Source organism: Psittacula echo, assembly GCF_963264785.1.
Source record: "Psittacula echo genome assembly, chromosome: 6".
NCBI classification, from domain to species: domain Eukaryota; kingdom Metazoa; phylum Chordata; class Aves; order Psittaciformes; family Psittacidae; genus Psittacula; species Psittacula echo.
Window position 1 is genome coordinate 77244671 of NC_137743.1, and position 17496 is coordinate 77262166.

The following is a 17496-nucleotide window of genomic DNA, read 5'->3' on the forward strand; positions in this document are numbered from 1 at the left end:
CCACGTTTTAGGATTTAAAACCAGCCATTTCCCAAGATAATTGTGATGCAGTCAAGACTAGGAGCAGCTTCCTAAAATTGTCTGATACCCAGATTTGGGTTTCTTCAGTGGCTTAAATGGAGTGGCATATTATCTCCTCTATAGTCTGCCTAAAAGATAGATTTGATGTCTGCAAGCAAAGACATGAAAATGCTATAGGCGGAAGCTCTTATAGCCTGCCACCTATTTGATTTATGTGATAAGTGATCTCAGATGACCCTCCAAGGCACTGAACCATTAGAGAGTTATGTTGCACAGCGATAAGAAATCTTCAGAGATACCTAAATCTTCTTTTACCACTGGGAGTTTCATCTGTTCTGGAATAAAGAACATTTTTATGTATGATGTTGCTATCTTGCTAGCCATACTAATATTCAAAAGGATACACAGACTTAAATCAATAGCAAAATGACAAAGACTTTAAAACTGAAGTAGTCAACAAGTGGATGCTAGACAGCTCTTTTAGGTTTTATCTTCGTTCCTTTCATTCTGTTTCTTGAAAGATGAGCAGCTGTAAGGGTTCGCATTCAAGCCTTCTGTTAATCTTTCCGCCAGGTAGGAAGCTGGCAAAAGCACCCTTTCGGAGCAGAAAGCCTTTAAAAGTCACATCACCCATTTGGGGCTTCCTTATTGTAGGCTTTGTGAAATCATGGGTTGGATCCTTCTGTATTCTTTTCACTGAATTTCTCTAAACTCAGTCATCCAGGTTCCTCTCTGCCTAGAATGAATAAAAGTGCTTAGAACCCCAGGTGGGATGCAGATTCTTGACAGAGGTCAGGGAAAGCACTGGCAGGTAATTTCTGTGGTTTATGTCCAACTGTAGCATCTTCTCCTGCAGAGGGAGGCACTGCTGACTCATATTCCTCCTACTGAACCTATATCTAATGCACTATTTGCTTGATAGAATTTGCTGTGAGAGCAATGTTGCAGCATGTAGTCCATATGTTCTGCCCATCAGACTATCTTTGTGTCATGTGTTTAGTGCATCAAACATAAGGTATCCAGCAGTAAACTACTGTTTCAGGCAGTAGGGGATGCAGCTTCTGCCCAGGCATACAAGAGGAAGAGGAGGGGATAGAACCAGGCCCTGCTTTTCAGCAGAGCCTGAAGATGCTGGGGCTCTTTGCAGGTCTGCAGGGACAGTGTGTTTGGCAGTCCACAGAAGGGATGAAGAGGGTTTTGAGCCTGGCCTGCTCCCCTCCCTTCTGGCACTTACAGACAGGCAGCTCACATTTAACTCCTCCTGAGTAACACTCGATGGCTCTTTTTCAGACAAATAAGAAAAGTGTTATGGTACTGGGTACTTCCTTGCACTATGGCTTCCCATCTCCCTTGACACAGCACTGAGGTTTAGTGGTCTGTGCGGCCAGGCAAGTCAACCTGAGGAAGCAATCAAACATCATCTTTTTTTATTTCTCCTAGATCGTGGAAAATCTTCTGGTCCTTGCAATTAGGACTGCAGTGGTCTCCTTTAATAATGGTCCTGATTGGTGACCCGTCGTGTTGCATTCATCCAGCAGCGGGCATGTCCACTTGGTTGTTTTGTTCGAGCTGTTGGGCATACTGAAATACATGAGAGCAGGGACTGATGCCACAAAAGCTTTGGCAGCACTGCAGGCATGTTTTTTACAACAAGCTGTATCTATTCCTTGAAAATTCTCCTGCAAGGAAGTGATTTCTCTTTAAAATTAAATTAATGCAAGGCAGAGATGAATAGTCCCCATGTGATATTTGGCTTTTTACTCAAAGCTGTTTATGAGGGGAAGCTCTTGGCAGAATTAAATGAGCCTCCTCTTCCTCAAGCTGGCAAATCCTGTCAATGCTGGTCATTGTACACCTTCATAAATCTGCAGTGTTGGCATCCCATATACAGCAGGCAAACTTCAAATTTTGTAGGGGGACCGCACAAGGGTGCAATAATCACAGCTGTTTCATGTCAGTATTCAGGAAGCTTACAATAGGGTTTTATTCAATGAGCCATTCCTTTTGAAATGCCATTAGAGATATTTGCGAGGAGAAACTGGCCTCAACTAATCGTATTTAATTTTTTATCAAATGCACCATGGGAGCAGCAGGGATATGCATGAGGCAGAAGCAAGCAAATGGTGTTTGTTTAGAATAAATAAACTTTGAGTAAGAATTGAATCTGTTCCCTTCTGGCCACAGTTGTACAAATACAGGCAAGTCCCTACTGAAGTCTGTAGGGGATCATGTCCTGACTTAGACCTGGGTGCTCTTGGAGACCTCCAGTTGTGCAGGCTGAAGGGAGAGAACTGCAGTCAGATAGATGCAAAGGAGCAATGCAGCTCCTATGAAACTGTTCCCATCCACTTTAGCCCCAGTAAATGAGGTTTGGAGGGCGTGAAGGCTGCGCATCCCATCAGGTGAGGCTTCCAAGCGCCTGCACTGGGTGACAGATGGAGGGGGCTTCTAAGGTTTCCAAGACATTGAGCTGTGCAAAGTGAGAGGCAGGCTGCCCATGCTTCTCACAACAGTAGCACCTTGTCTGCAGAGCTGCCAGAGCTGCTCAGTGCTGGGCCCTCTGTTAGGGTAATTGCAACTGAAAATTTTGGAAATGGAAGAAGCCAAAATAGAATGGGAAGGAAGGCACGACAGGAAGCAAAACAGGAGGTAAAGAGAAAGACTGAGCTAGAGAAAGCAGCAGCTCTTACTAATACTGTGGAACAGTTTTTGTACTAGTTATTTACTGGACTCAGGGCACTTCCCAGACACTGTTTTCTTGCACTTATTAGCCTGTATTCAGGACAGGATCAGAGCCTTCAGCACAAGGTGCTAGAAGCTCAGCACAGGGTCTTGCACAAGAGTGAGCTGTTTCAGAAGGAGAATTAGGTTTTAAAAATTACAAAATTATAATTTCTGGTATTCATGTATTTATGACACTCACAAACTTTTTCTCCACAGCCCTAAAGCTTAGACATACCTTCCAAACACATATGCGTAGAAGCTGAGATCTTTATACATTGAGATAAGTATCTCAATATATAAACATGATATATAAACATGATACATAAACATGATATATAAAACCACCAGCTGTGATTTTAAGGAAAAATATAACCTGAGAGTCACAGGAGAAATACGGAAGACACTGCAAATTGAGTCTGACTGGCATCAAAAACGTGCCAGGCTGTATCTACGTGGTCTTTAGAAAGAAGATAAGAGGACATTTTATCAGCATTGTATGAGCTTGCTGGATACATGTAGTTCCTCCCCAAAAGCCTTGCTAGGTATTTGCATCACACTGAATTTAACCTTTTCCAGCACTTGGTGGAGAAAGGCAGCATGAAGGTACCCAAGATAGGACCTGAAGCAGTATAAAGTCTGGAAAGGTGGTATGGTTTCCTGGGCAGCCAGCTCAGGTATGGCACAATGCTCATGCTGTTTAAGTAACCTGCTCAATGATAGCAGAAAGGTGGTTTCAAGGGCTGGCCTATGGTGGGATGGAGAAACAGACCAAAGGCCCATTGGCATGTAGCAGAATATTTCAGGTCTGCTTGAGAAGTTCCGAGTTGGGTCAAGCTGGGCAGAGACACTCTGTTCTTTTGTTATGTGATAAGTAATTTCCCCAGCATGTTTGTGTGTGTGAGAGAGAGCAAATTGGTATTTATTGAGATGGAGCCGTGCAGCAGGAGTAAAGCAGAACAAGGCATGTTGGAGTTTGGATTTATCACCGGTACGGCAGGCCATTTTCTGTTCATTTCGACTGTAATGCTGTTCTGAGCCTCTGCCAGGCTTCAAGAGCAGAGTCATTCGTGAGTCGACCTCCTGTTTCACACCCTTCATTTTTCTCACTTTGTAGGTTTTGACTGAGCTAATGCTTCCAGGAAAAAAAAAGACTTATTGATTAGAGATAAGTCACTTGCAGCATCTAGGCTTTTATTGGTCGAGTTTGTGAGTTGCGTTAGCCATTTGGTAGAGGTGCAGGTAGTGTTTGCTCTAACACATTTAGTAAATTCTCTTGGCTTCTCTGCCCTGGTTTCTCAGAGCTTTATCACTTCGTCCACTTCCCTTGTCACCTGCCCAGAGCACTCCTGTTGGCACTGAAGCATGTGGTGAGATCACCTCAGCTGCTCAGAAGAGCATTCTTCTCCTCGTTTTAATTTGCACTTTGTCTTTCATTCCAAAATACAAAAATGGCCATCAACCCTCATCTCGACATGATTTGTGTTATTGCCTAGATTTTTATAGCTAAAGACAAGTGCTAGGATGAGCTAGGGCAAGCTTTGTTTTTCTTTCTACAATAGTAAAGATGTCCCACCATAAGGAGTCAAGTCAGATTGTGTCTACATCAGGCGGACAGTTTAGGACTTCTGGTTTTCGTCTGATATTGCAGGAGGTGAGCACAGAGTCAGACCAATTTACTGGTGATACTTTCAGTCTGTTTTTTCATCTGTGGAAACAAAGAAAATGTCTTGAAAATGGTTTCTTTCCCGTGGGACTTGCAAGCAATACAGATTCTTGAAACCACAACTATCTGATGCGAGTGCATTGAGGAGGCCAGAAAAGGACCAAATGATTAAAACAGGAGCTGTTGTGGTTACCACAGCCCATTGACTCTGTATATTGTGTGTGGTGTCTTCCCCAGCTAAAGATTTTTTATTGCTTAGGAGATAGAGGTAGTCCCTGAAGTGACTTTCAGATAATGTTAGTGACCTCCTAACCCATGTTAGCACATTTCCTTGAACTCTGGAAGTTGCTAATCTCGCTAATACAAATAGGAACTTGCAGTTTAACATCTCAGTTGTGTGGTGGGCTTCGGTGATTAGCTTCCTTGGAGCCCTACTATGCTCCTACAAGGTTTTGGTGTTAAAACTCAGCAGCTGCTAATATGTTAACTACATAATGTGCATGAGAAAAAAAGAGAATTGTGCTCCTTGTATTTTTAGAAGAGGAATCCAGAAACTGGATTATTTTTGCTAACATTTTTTCTTCTTAGTTGGGATATGAAGTCAAGTGCAAATCAGCAAGTGCAGCAAGGAGAATAAAAAAAGGAAAAAGAGTCACCTTAGAAAATGAACATTCACTAGACCTCAAGCTAAAAACCAGCAGGAAATGTTGGGAAAATAACTCTTTCTAAGATGTCTGGATTTATCAAAGCACTTATCTGCACAGCATGGAGAAAACAAGTCCTGTGTGTCAGTCCTGGGTGTGGGTACATATGCCAGCGTGTATGTTTGTGTAGGGAGAGAAAAAACACCTCAAGGAAATGTAAAGATAATATTATCTGTGGTTATTATCTGAAAACAGAGAGGGAGAGAGATAAACAGCTGTCTTCTTTTAATCGAGACTGCTGCATGCTTGGCCATTTAATGACAACGTGCACATTGACTATAGATGGCTGGATGCAGAGCTTCTTCAGAGAAATATGAAGCCGTGACCTATTATTTTCTAGTAGAAATTATGAATTGCATTGTGCTTTAGTATGGATGGTCTTATCTAAATCAGTTACTTCAACATGCTGAACCTTTCAAATGCTTTCCTTTAACAATGGAAGTCGCTGTTTTACTGGGCTTGTGATGTGGAACCTTGTGAAGCCCCTGATCACACCACACCTGCTGAAACGTTACAGGGAGGAAAAAAATAGGGCATATGCTTTTAATTAAAAGGAAATGCAAGGGAAGTGATTTGCAGAATAACGAAATAAAGAAATTATAGCTCTTTTCCATATATTCTCACCCTCCTGAAGTGGAGTGATTGTCATATTCCTGGTAGGTGAGAAATGCTTGGCTGTTGTAAGAAGTCTTCTGCCCATAGGTCCCATTGTCCTTTGCATATAGTCATTCATTACCTATTGTGCCTAATATCTTAACCACTGGAAACCCCCTGTCAAGATTGGCTGTCAAAGTTATCTCCTTAGTAGAAAAGATTTCTATATTTAAAACGTAAATGAAACTTAGTGAAAAACACAGGGCAGGATGCAGCTGCAGAGGAATGGGGAGCAGCTGTACAGTAGCAGGAGCCTCACAGTGCTGTTGGGTCGGGATCACACAGGCGGCACATGGAGATGCTAATGGCGTGAGGACATGGCACTCGGACACCTTGTCCACCCTCATACACCTTCACCTCTAATAAAATGTGAGCCTAAAGAGTTCCTCAGTCATTTAAGGAAACACCAAAACCACAGCTCAGAGCCTCCTTGCAAAGCCTGACAATGCAGTAGGACAAAAATCTAGCGTGTTTTCTGAATTTCCCCTTTGGTTTTTTGGGCACGGATTTTATGGATATAAAGGTGAGCAAACTTGTACAAAGAGGTCAAAACCCTCTTTTTCTTTTTTTCCTTTTAGGATAATCATAATGCTCATCATAGGTGAATTGTTTTCAATTTAACATAGTTTAAATTCAAGCATGACAAGAAATTGCTGCAGCACAGCACATACCTAAATATAGAGGCATCCCTGCCTGTGGCAGGGGGTTGGAACTAGGTGATCTTTAAGGTCCCTTCCAAGACATTCTGTGATTCCATACCAGCTCTTCCTTTGAAGAAGCCTCAGGAAAAAACTTCTTAGACAAACTGTCCCCCTTAGGTATTTCTGTAGTCTGTACCACTGTAATATCTAAGCATATAGTAATCTTTTAGTATACTTGTTTCCATATTCTGTGATGTTGGTAGAAAATGGTATTATTCCCATTTCACACAGTGGGAGACATGGCAGAGGTTAAATAAGTTGTCCAGGGTAAGAAAGCAAGTTTGTTGAAAAACAGGCATTAGGACATTGTAGGGACAAAAGCCCTTTCTCCTCCAACAGCCTTGTGAAAGCCTGGGACTCTTTCCCTTTCTTTAGTAACTAACAAAACCAGCCTATTCAAAGCCTTAACTACCTGGTTAACCACTAACACCAGGTGAATGGTCCCATGCAGGGGATATACAACATCAGACAGGTGATGTCACTGAGGCTACTGAGACACTTCTGCGTGTCTACCAGCTTTGGTAGGTTAGACCTAAATGTGCTATAAGCCTGTACCACAGTGCTGACTCCAGGTGAAGGAGGAATGAAAGGATGACACTGCAGAGGCTGTTTATGCAGATAACATCAGTTAGAGCCAACTGATGCTTAAAGTCTGGTTGGTTTAATTATTCTGTAACTGGCAGAAGGATATCGCCAGGTACGGTGTCTTGCTAGAAAACAGCATCTTTCAAAAGATACCAAAAAGCACTTATATACTTCCGTACAAATGCAGATGATATTTCTTTTGGATCTTTTAAGAACCCCTCCTCTTGGTGCCTACCTTAGTGGGCTCTTTCTCTTTTTCAGTGCTCGTCTGCTGATATTTTTTTGCAGTCCTCTTACACCCATATTTCTATTTTCCTCTTAGTGCCATCATGTTTTTTGACTTGAGGGCCAGATACGAACCTTACACAACTGCAGACATAGACTTTTCTTGGCTTCAGATTTAAGCTATGCTGGAGATCATCCCCTCCTCTGGACAGCACTAAATCTTCCCTGCCAGCAATAACTAGTCCTTGGGGCTCATAGCTGTGCTTCTGAAGAGAAAAATGTTTTGCTTTGGAATGGGCTAGATTGCACCACACAGCAGGTGATTTCAAAACACTTTCGAGGAAAGCATCCCCTTGGGGTCCATCTCAAGGCCTTCACTGGTACAGGACATAAGGCAGAGTGTGATGCTATCAGTATACCTCCATTATTTTCCCAGGGAGCAAAGCAGTGAGGCTTAATGGTCACAGAACCTTCCCGGGCTGCTGAAGGAGTCACTGTTTAAGTGGAATAGGAAGAAGAAGGCTCTTTCTCCAGTTTCCTTTCTAACTCTACAATATATTTAGGGAATTTATCACAGACCAACATGGAAATCTCTGTGGTGGTCCCACTCAGAAACACTGTCTGTTGGCCAGCCATCAACTTTGTGAGCAAGGCATTAAGCTGATGCAGTGAAGAGATTTTTCTAGAGAGAAGTGCTTTGCTACAGTGCTGTCTTTACTAATGTGTATTTTTCTGCTTTCCATCAAACAGTCAATGAAGGCTCAGGTGAAACCAATCAAAAAGAGACATCGACCTGTGACATTTGCCAGTTTGGGGCAGAGTGTGACGAAGATGCAGAGGATGTTTGGTACAGTAATTTGGTCTATTCTTCTATTTTAATGAATGTTGTATTATCTAAAGGTACCGTGGTTTAGAAAGCATTACAAATATTAGCTATTTAATTTTCTGCACCCAGAGATTCATCAACAAGTGATTGAGGTGGTTATTACCCTGAAAAAATGTATAAACCAGTCTGTTTTACGATTCTGGAACATGAAGTCTAGAAACAGAGTTATCCATTTTGTTGCTGTTATAACTTATGTTATTCCATCTGGGCTTTTACAGCTTTATACTTTGGTAAAAATAGAATTGGGAAAAATAATTGACCTAAAGCTTTTCCGGTTAAACAGTATCATTAGTATTATGATCATGTTAATTCATGTATGGCACTAGAAGCGCTGGGAAATCTGTCTCGCTTTTTCCTAGTTGCTGGAGTTGACGACCTAAGCCTCAAATGTTTGAAATAATTAGAGTGTACATTTAAACATTTTCTCAATGGAAATTGGTTTAGTTTGTATTTTATAAAAAGGACTTCAGAAGTATTCAGGGTTGGTTTTATTTTTTATTATTTTAAACCTTAACCACATAAGCTGAAAGGAACTAATTCTCTCTATTCAGAATGTATTTTTTTCTTTCATTTTACCGAGAAACTATGTGAACGTGGAAATTCAGCCAACTTTAATAATTTCATTGTGATTTTGGAATAGCCAGTAGATGAAAAAAGCCACTATTCACAGAGCTGTACTTCTAACACTGCCTTAATGCTGAGCCTCATATTTCTATCTAAGGAATTTATATACATTTTGAGAGACAACAAAATACTCATGCAAATGTTAGAGCTGTGGTCTGAATGATGAGTCTTCTGAAGCTGTGGGGTGATGGTAGCTAAAGGATGGATACAGAGGCTGGACAGTGTGATGTCAGTAAAACAGCATTGCCAAACTCTTACTTGGATGATACGAATGGAGCAGAGAGGAGTCAATGAATGAATGAATGGTGAACATGATAATTGTGCCAGTGTTGGACAGGGGATCTCATCCAGGCAAGGAATCCATGCACTGTTAGTCAGGCATGAAATCATGAACATTTCTGCTAGTAGGTGAAGAAGCTTAGGAATATGGTCGTGGTCATCCATTTGTGCTCATCTTGGTTTAGTCTTGCCAGGATTTTAATAACATTTAAAAAACACCAAGCAAACAGACTACAGAAGCCTTGCTCTGGCTCAAGTCGTCAAAAGAAATTGTGGTGTTGAACAGGAGCAAGATGCATCGGGGTTATAGGTTTGCAGCAACGTAATGAGATTTGTGTGGAAGAAATGCTTAATGTTGACTTTGCTTAAGAAAATTACCGCAGGTGTCAGGTTTTTCATCATCTCCTTGACCGGTTGTCCTTGGTAGTTTTGGTGGTGCAGTGTAGAAACAAAACCATGGTAAAATTAATATATCAAAATTCACAGTCTAGTGCTCATGTTTTCATAATTAAGTGCACTTCCAAATTGGAAGGCAGAAGAGAGGGGCAAGGAATAATATTAGCTGCAAGATAACATTATTAATCATAAGCACTGAGTAGCAGTGTTTATTTTTTTCCAGAAATAGCTTGGTAAAAAAGCCTGATCCAACTTACCCCAATAATGTTCCCACTGCAGCTCTTCCACTATCTAATTCCTCCCTTCTGAAACAACTTGGCTTATATGGAGCAGTGTAATGACTGCAGGAGCAGAAGTTCTCAATCTTTATTGACAGGTGGTCTTCCTGCAGGGGAAGAGGCTTCTCAGGGCAGGAAGCAGTTAAGGGCATTTACTAAGAAGATGCTACTAGACAGACTGTTAAAAGGCAGGAAAGCAGATTTCCAACCAGAAGTACAAAGACCATGTAAAGCCTGTTAGAGGTCTGCTTTGAAGTAAACAACTTCATATGCCGTAACAGAGCCCTGATTTCCTGTCCCTGCCCCCTGATTAGTCTTGGATAAAAGTTTTTCTACAAAATGAGCCTTCTGGGTGTTAGCTCTTTGTTATTCTTATTTCTAGAATAAAAGCAGGTTGTGTATGGAGGTCCTAGATCCCTCTTTTGAATGTACATTAATTAAATTTCCATGTTTGGCACCAGATAGACATATTCCCCCACTTCCCCTGCCAAGATGTGGTGTGCAGAAAATATCCATAGATTAAGTGGGAAAAGACATTTTGGTTTATTATTTGATCGCTATTTTTTTGTGGCCTAAATTTCAGATGCAAGCAGGGCTCCTACAGGCATCTCACCTGAGCGAAGAGGTTTGTGTAATCCAAATGGGGTCAGTGGTTCCTGGTTTCTGTGGGACCTGTTGGTATGGGATGTCAAGCCCAGACCCAGCCACTGGCAGTGTCCCCTACCAATCAGGACCAGTTTGAGAGTGCAGAGTCAGTGCCTGATCCATTCCAGGTAAAAGGGATGCAAGCCAGTAGCTGAGCCAGACCGCAGAGAGCTGGAGATGGGAGGCTGGCTGTTCGCCTAGTATTTCTAGGGTGCCAGAGTAGATCAGAGAAGAGAGCACAGGTGTGATAGCAGATGTGGTTGGGCTGCTGATGATTTAAAGTGACAATTAACATTATTCTGCATTGCCACAGTCTGTTACTTTGCAGTCCCTTGTCTCTGGTTTGAATCTTTCTTTTTTCTTTCTTTGTTTCTTCATCTCTGTTATTCACTGCCAGTTGTCACTCAGCTGAATTGTGCTATTGTACTGTGTCACCAGGATTTTAAAATCTTTTTATTTGTGTAAAACCATTCTGTTAATGGCTAGACTCCTGGGATTCTGATGGGGGGGGGCACATAGAAGGCTACTCATAGGGGTAAGATATGTGTGTGAATGTTTTCTGGAAAGTATGAAGAAAAGGCAGAAAAGAACCCACTGTAATAACAGGTTTTCCACGCCATGGTAAAGCACACATGTGTTATTATCCTATGCTGCGGTCTAATATCACGAGGGTGAATGCAATTTGGCATTCCATTACTGAATCTCTTTCTCTAGGTTAAAAACAAAGACTGTTCAGTTGAAAGTCTTTAACATCTTGCTACTTTAATACGTGAAAGCTTCTTGTCACTTAGAGGATCGTGTATTACTGGCATTATTCCCACCTTTAATGCATTTTGCACCAGTGGGTTTCATGAATATTTAAAGCAGGGCAGTGGCTACGCTCTTTAGCACGGGATTGCAATCTATTGGTAAATCAGACATTTGGTGTTGCTTACTTTGGGTTTTATTTCTGAGCTGGCTAAGGAATAATTGATTTTTTTTTAAGACAGGGCTACTCAACACCCCGAGAGATACACTTAAAAGGAAATGAAAAATGAAGCATAACATTCTGAACCATGGTGTATTTCTAAGATCTTCCAGAAAGCATCTATGAAATACTCACTCACTGTATATAAATAGTACTCACCAAATGGAGTGCCTGCTCATCTACTGAAGTGGCTTAGTGTCAGTGCATAACCACGTCAGAAACCTGCATTCCACTACTAATCTCCTCCTTATGGGCCACTGAGGAAATAAGAGCACTCTGCACTGGACAGACCATGGTTTGGATAGATACTGGGCAGCTATTTCAGGGGTCCACAATGTGTCCAAGTAAGTAGAAGGAGATAAATAATAGGAAAAAGTCTTTTGTTGAATTTCCTGTTGGAAAACACCAACAATAGAGAGGACAGCAGTATTTTCTTAAACAAGATTAAAGCCTGCAAACCTCTGACTCGTACAGTTAATCAAAGTCAAAATGATGAATCAGGGTTAAATATGCATGCCTTTCCTTTGAATTTCAATATCAGCAGGTCAGCCAGCAGCAGTCCCAAAGTGCAGCATTGCCCAGAATGAGATGCAGTTTGCTAGTTATAAGACAGACGCACAGAGATATATGATGTGCTTGGGAGAGAGTGCTTTCCCTGCAGCCTGGCATCACCTAAGGAAGTGAGGATGCCATCTCTGCAGATTGCTCCTCTGCCTTCCTCTTCCTCCCAGCTGGAGTCTGCAGGTAGAAAAGGGAAGCAGTGGTATCCCTGGCAGGAGGAGCCTGACCTTGAAGTGGGCCACTCAGGTGGTTGCACCCATGATAAAAAGGGACTTAAATACCCCTGCTGCTTCCTGCAGCTTGCTCCCACATGCCCCAAGGACTCCTCCTTGGCTGAGCAGAGGGTTTTGTGCTCTGCCATAGGCAGCATGCTTGTGGTAGGCAACTTTTCTCCCTCCTCACAAGCCTGGCCCATGCTGGAGAGGCCTTTTCCATTTCTTGCAAATGGGCAAGGATCCCAGTGGGCAGGTTCAGCTCAGTAGAAGACGCTGAAGCCACTCCGTGGGGACACTGTGTCCTTGATGACCTGAAGCTCGGACCTTGGAGGGAGACATCCAGGCCTGAATAAAGGAGCTTGGCATGTTCAGTGTCTAGATCGGTGGGTGAAGGAAGAAGCATCAGTCTCAGGCGTGCTGTGCAGCTGTGTGGTATTCCCAAGCGAGGTGGCAGCATAATTACAGCAGGTCCCTTGTGTCCTGCTCTTCTTTCCGCATGGCTGGGACAATAAACTTCACTTACCCACAGCAGATACACACACATAAAATGTATTAAGAAGATGAACAGTTTCAGTCCTTTGTTTCATATTTCACTGCTAATCACTGATATATGTAGTTTGGGTAAATGCTCCTATAAGGCAAGTGAACAGTCTGAAACACATGAGGATGGGTGAAACTGCTTTCTCATGCAAATAAGAGGCGCTGTACATGGGAGATATTTGTGCAAATCATGCAGCTGCCATCTGCAGTGACCCCTACAATCAATATTGCTCTAGCAATCAATATTTATCTTTGTTATAGTATAGAAAGAAAACATATAAAGGAAACTAATGATTTTGCCAGCTTCTCAATCCACCCAGCAATTAGGTCAGTCAGCTTTGGGTCCCTTCCCCCTTCCATCAGTTGCTCTCAACCAGAGCATCTGCAAATAAGATGCTGTACTACTACAAAGTACTAAAAGGTAGTTTGAAAGCTCACATACATTACACGGGTATTGGCTGCTTCATGTTCAGCAGTGTGTATAATAACTATGTGTGACCTACTTGTTCCAGATGCAGAAACAAAGAGCTCCTTTAACATCTGCAGTGTCCCAAGTATTATACAGTAGATATATTGCCATTTTCTGCTGCTTTCCTTTCTCTTCACTCATGACTACTTGTAATGCCTAAACATACTCATTGGTGCAAATAAGCTCAGAAATGGAATCAAATAATTAAAAAACCCACAATCTTGCAATTTCTGCTGAACTTCAGATCATACCTATGGCATGAAGTGAAGCTGCTGCTGCTTAAATCTTCATGTGGTGCTTAGTAGTCATGTCTACTAACAGTCCAGGCAGGGGTTTAAGGACGAAAGTAAAGGCACCACAGCACGCAATCTCTGCACTGCACAACCAAGCATCTTACACCCTCCTTCTTACACCTGTGTCACTTATATTAGCCCCATCCTCGTAACAGGTAACTCCAGTGCTTTCCCAGAAATTAGCTCAGTTCTTGCTCTGTGATCTGTTAATGTATCATTTGGTACGTGTTCTGTGGTTCAAAGATTTTGGAATAAAAAGAAAGCAGCGGACTTCCAGTGTCACTGTTGAGATGCCGTGTTGCAATACCTGTAGAGATACCATGCAGTGGGTTAAGAGTCAGCGCTCTGTAAAAAAGTAGCCTGAGCAACTGGAAATTGGTCCATGAAGGATTTGCAATGAAAGACAAAACATCAGGAATGCTAGGAAACACAATATGACACCTACCTATGTGTTATATTTTAATTATTAAGAATGCTCTGTGAAGTGATGGCTTTTACAAGAGGGTGGTCAGCCACATCTGCTGCCTGGGGTGTGGAAGGTGAATGTGAGAACATGAGCCTGGCTGTGTTCTTTCATTTGGGCTGTGGAAGGAAAGGTCAGGTGGACTGGAATGAAAGTGGGAAAACTAGCAAAATACAAATTTCTAGCTTGAATTGCTGTCCACAGCACAAATAAGAACAAAGCTGCAGTGGTTCCAGCTTGAGTGACAGCTTGAGGCTTATTAGCAGCCATTGTCTAGACATCGTGTAAGAGTCAAAAAATATAGTCCACAGGTGAGCATTTCCTGAATGCCACAGCTCCTATCAGGTTTCTCATTGGTAAGCTCCTGAGAGATTGTAGGACTCTTTCAGTGCACAGTTTCAATAGCCCAGAGGAAAAAGTGGCTTTGTCTGCAATCGTAGTCAAAGGAAAATCCCTACTGACTTGTAAAAGACATTAAGTCAAGCCAAAACTGTGTGTTTCCTCTTTTTCAGCAATGAGTCTGCAGAAAGAGCAAGGGAAGGGAAGGGTTTCTCTAAGAAACCCTGTGGCCCAGTCCTCCAAAGTAAGAGGCAGGAATGAGCACCTTGTTCTTCTAAATTGAATGCACTACTAGTGGCTTGGCTGGAAAGTTGGGGAAAGCATGGCTTTCTTGGACATCTGGTGAAACTTCTTACTCTACATACATTATATCTGGTTTTAGTTAAAAACAGCTTTTTTTTCCCAGTCAGGTAAGTTTCACAAAATCGCTTTACCATCTTTGAGCCTTCATCCTGTGCCAAAACAGCCTATTTGATTTTGAAGTGAGACTGATTCCTAACTCCCTTAGGGTGATGGTTTGGAGAAGTCGACCTTTCCATCCATTGAGTCAACGAAGTCCTTCAGAGGCTCATGTTCATTTGAGAAAGTTCTGCCTTTCCAGATCCTCAGGATTTATTTTCTTAATAACATTCTTTAAAAAAAAAAAATGGTTTTAACATAACCCAAGATTGTCTGGAGTTACTTATATTTCATAGTGTTTTATTGCCAATACACTTTGGAACACTCTGGTAAATAATTCAGCCTACACAAAGAAATTGGCAATATTTTCTCTATACATCGAGGAAGTCTGTCATATACACTATATATCACAGCTCTAAATGTTCTCAGATAAATGCAAACCCACATTGTGTTCTGTCTGTACTACTCACCCAAGCAGGTCTTTTAGGGACCCTGTATGATACATCCATCTTATCCAAAACCTAGGATCCCTAATGTTTGGTTTTGTAATAAACCAGATATTTGTTATCTTCTGCAATTACAGCAAAACTCGCTCTGTGTCCAGGGGATAATACCCTACACAGTCATAAAGCTTATAGATTTTTTTCCCTTGTGTTCCTCTTTTCAGATGCTGATCCAGACTTGGGGTTTGGTTTCAGAAAGTGAACTTCCAGCTTATGGAAGTCAATGAAAGTTATTCCACTAACTTCAGTGAAACTAAAGTTCTTTCCCTGTATCATAACCATGCAGTAACGTCTCAGTAGCCAGTGAAGCCTTTCACTGGTGGAAGGGCGAATAGACTCTGTTGGAGTGTAAATGCGCAATCATTCACGGAGTGCAAAGGAATAACTTGGAAATTGTGATGCTAAAAGCAGAATTTGGCCTACTGACTGCTTCAGTTGCTCCAGAGGAAACATTGATTTGTGAAAAGCCAAAAATAACTTCTGAGATTCTGAGGGGGTTTCTTGTCTTATCCTGATGCCAAGCTCCTGTTGGAGAAAGGACAAATCCTGCTAAAATTTAAGGGGAGGAAGGATTGTAAGGCATGTAGAGCTGTCATTTGTCTTCGCAAATTAGTCACATCATCAGTCTGTCAACATTAGAGGGTTGTTGGGTTTTTTCTTTTTAAAGTAGCAGTAATCTTAAATGTGTGGCTCAAAATGGTCTGATTTTCCTGTTAGGTTTCCATGGCCAAGATTCCTATGCCTAGGTTCAGCATGTGGTGTGTGGATGAGGGGCATGAAGACATAGAAGGGTGGGTGGTCATGGTAGAGAAGGCTGGGAGGATGGGCCAGGAAAGGATAGAGGACTGTGGAAGCAGGGACAAAACCTATAGCTGACTGGCAGCTGGTCCAGTTTGCTGTTTGCTGAGCAGTGGGGAGGAGCTGCAGTGGCTGCACATGTACTGGGGCTTGGGGGGATTTTGGGGACAGTAAGGAGCTGGTCCTCACCTGCCTTCCTTCTGCATGGCTTGGAGGCTAAAATGGCACACTCAGGATGGAGCAGGTGAATTGAACATCTGCATGGTGTGGACAGCTGGAGGATGTGTGGGGTAGCGGCTTGGCTGGCATCGAGGTGGTGTGGCTGTGGACTCTGTTAGTGTCGACCTGTGCGTGTTATAAGGGCTGGGCATTGTGTGAGACATCCACAGCATCCCTCTCTATGTTCAGGAAATGTCCATAGACCACATACACACATGACAGCATGGCAGAGAGCATGTTGTGTGCGCAGTTTAACAGGGGAGCAAGTGAACCCAGGGATTTCGGGTTTTTATTCCTCTGCCACCAGCTGTGAGTGGATTTCAGTCCTAGGCAGGAAAATGTAGCAGCATTGTGAGCACACACCTTTATTTGCATTTGAAGGAATGGCTTCAGAACTGTTCTGTGCTCTTGCTGTAATACAGGGTGTTATAAAGATCATGCCCCACTCCTGACGCTTTGTGGGAGGTGCAGGTGCTCCAAGGGGAAGCCACCACTCCATTGTGTACCCCCACGGCTGGGAGAGGCCGAGCTCACCAGCCTGTGAAAGCACACATAACATAAGGGATAATATGATAATGCACAGCAGATATTAATGTGCATTGACACACAATCATCTGCGTACATCAGGGCATTACCGCATGAAAGAGCATGTGCAGAGACCTTGGAGAGCAATGCGCTTTTGCACCTTTTTCTCCCTTGATTTTGTTTCCCCTTTTTGTTATTTAAAAATAAGACTTCCTTCCTCCCTGGCCCCCCATTGAGCCAAAGCCATGCCCTAGTAGTAAACAGAGCAGTGCCTTCATGACGGCCTATTTATTCGCAATAAAAAGCTGATTGGCCTAATGCACAATCAAGAAAGGAGTGACATTTATTGCTTCAGGTTTATGATGCTGTGAACTGAGCAAGATTTGGAGCCTTGCAGTGCCTTCAGGGGGCAGGAGATCACCAGCAATGAATTGTATTTATACCTTTTCCAATTTCCTACTAACATTTTAGCAATAAATAGACTGTGTTGTTATTGAGTTTTATGTAAGTATGTTTACGAAAGCAGGAATACAACTTTGTAGCTCAGAATTACATGTGTTGGCTAAATAGATCGGCAGAGAGAATAACTATGTAAAGCACTGGGAAAGCACTTTCCAATTTATCATCAAATGTCTTAATAGAATGCTTCATGTCTTCCATCCTACTTTATGTTAACTATTAAATTAAAACTGCATCCATTGCAGAAGGTCGGAAGCTCCTTCACACACCCGTGTAGGAACATCAAGGCCACGATTTGTTCACACGTCTAAGCGATTAAAAATACATCCCATGCATTAAATATGAGCCTGAGGAAAACTCA

General features: G+C 42.3%; 1 protein-coding gene across 1 annotated transcript in view; it reads left to right on the plus strand.

The window, feature by feature from the left end:
- Positions 1-17496, plus strand: part of TMEFF2 (transmembrane protein with EGF like and two follistatin like domains 2) — a gene marked incomplete at its 5' end in the record, with an annotated part of 127021 nt that overhangs the window by 65849 nt on the left and 43676 nt on the right. Inside the window, one exon of the mRNA XM_080621543.1 lies at positions 8028-8124. Coding sequence (XP_080477669.1) covers positions 8028-8124 — 97 coding nt within the window. The remainder of the gene's footprint in view (positions 1-8027; positions 8125-17496) is intronic.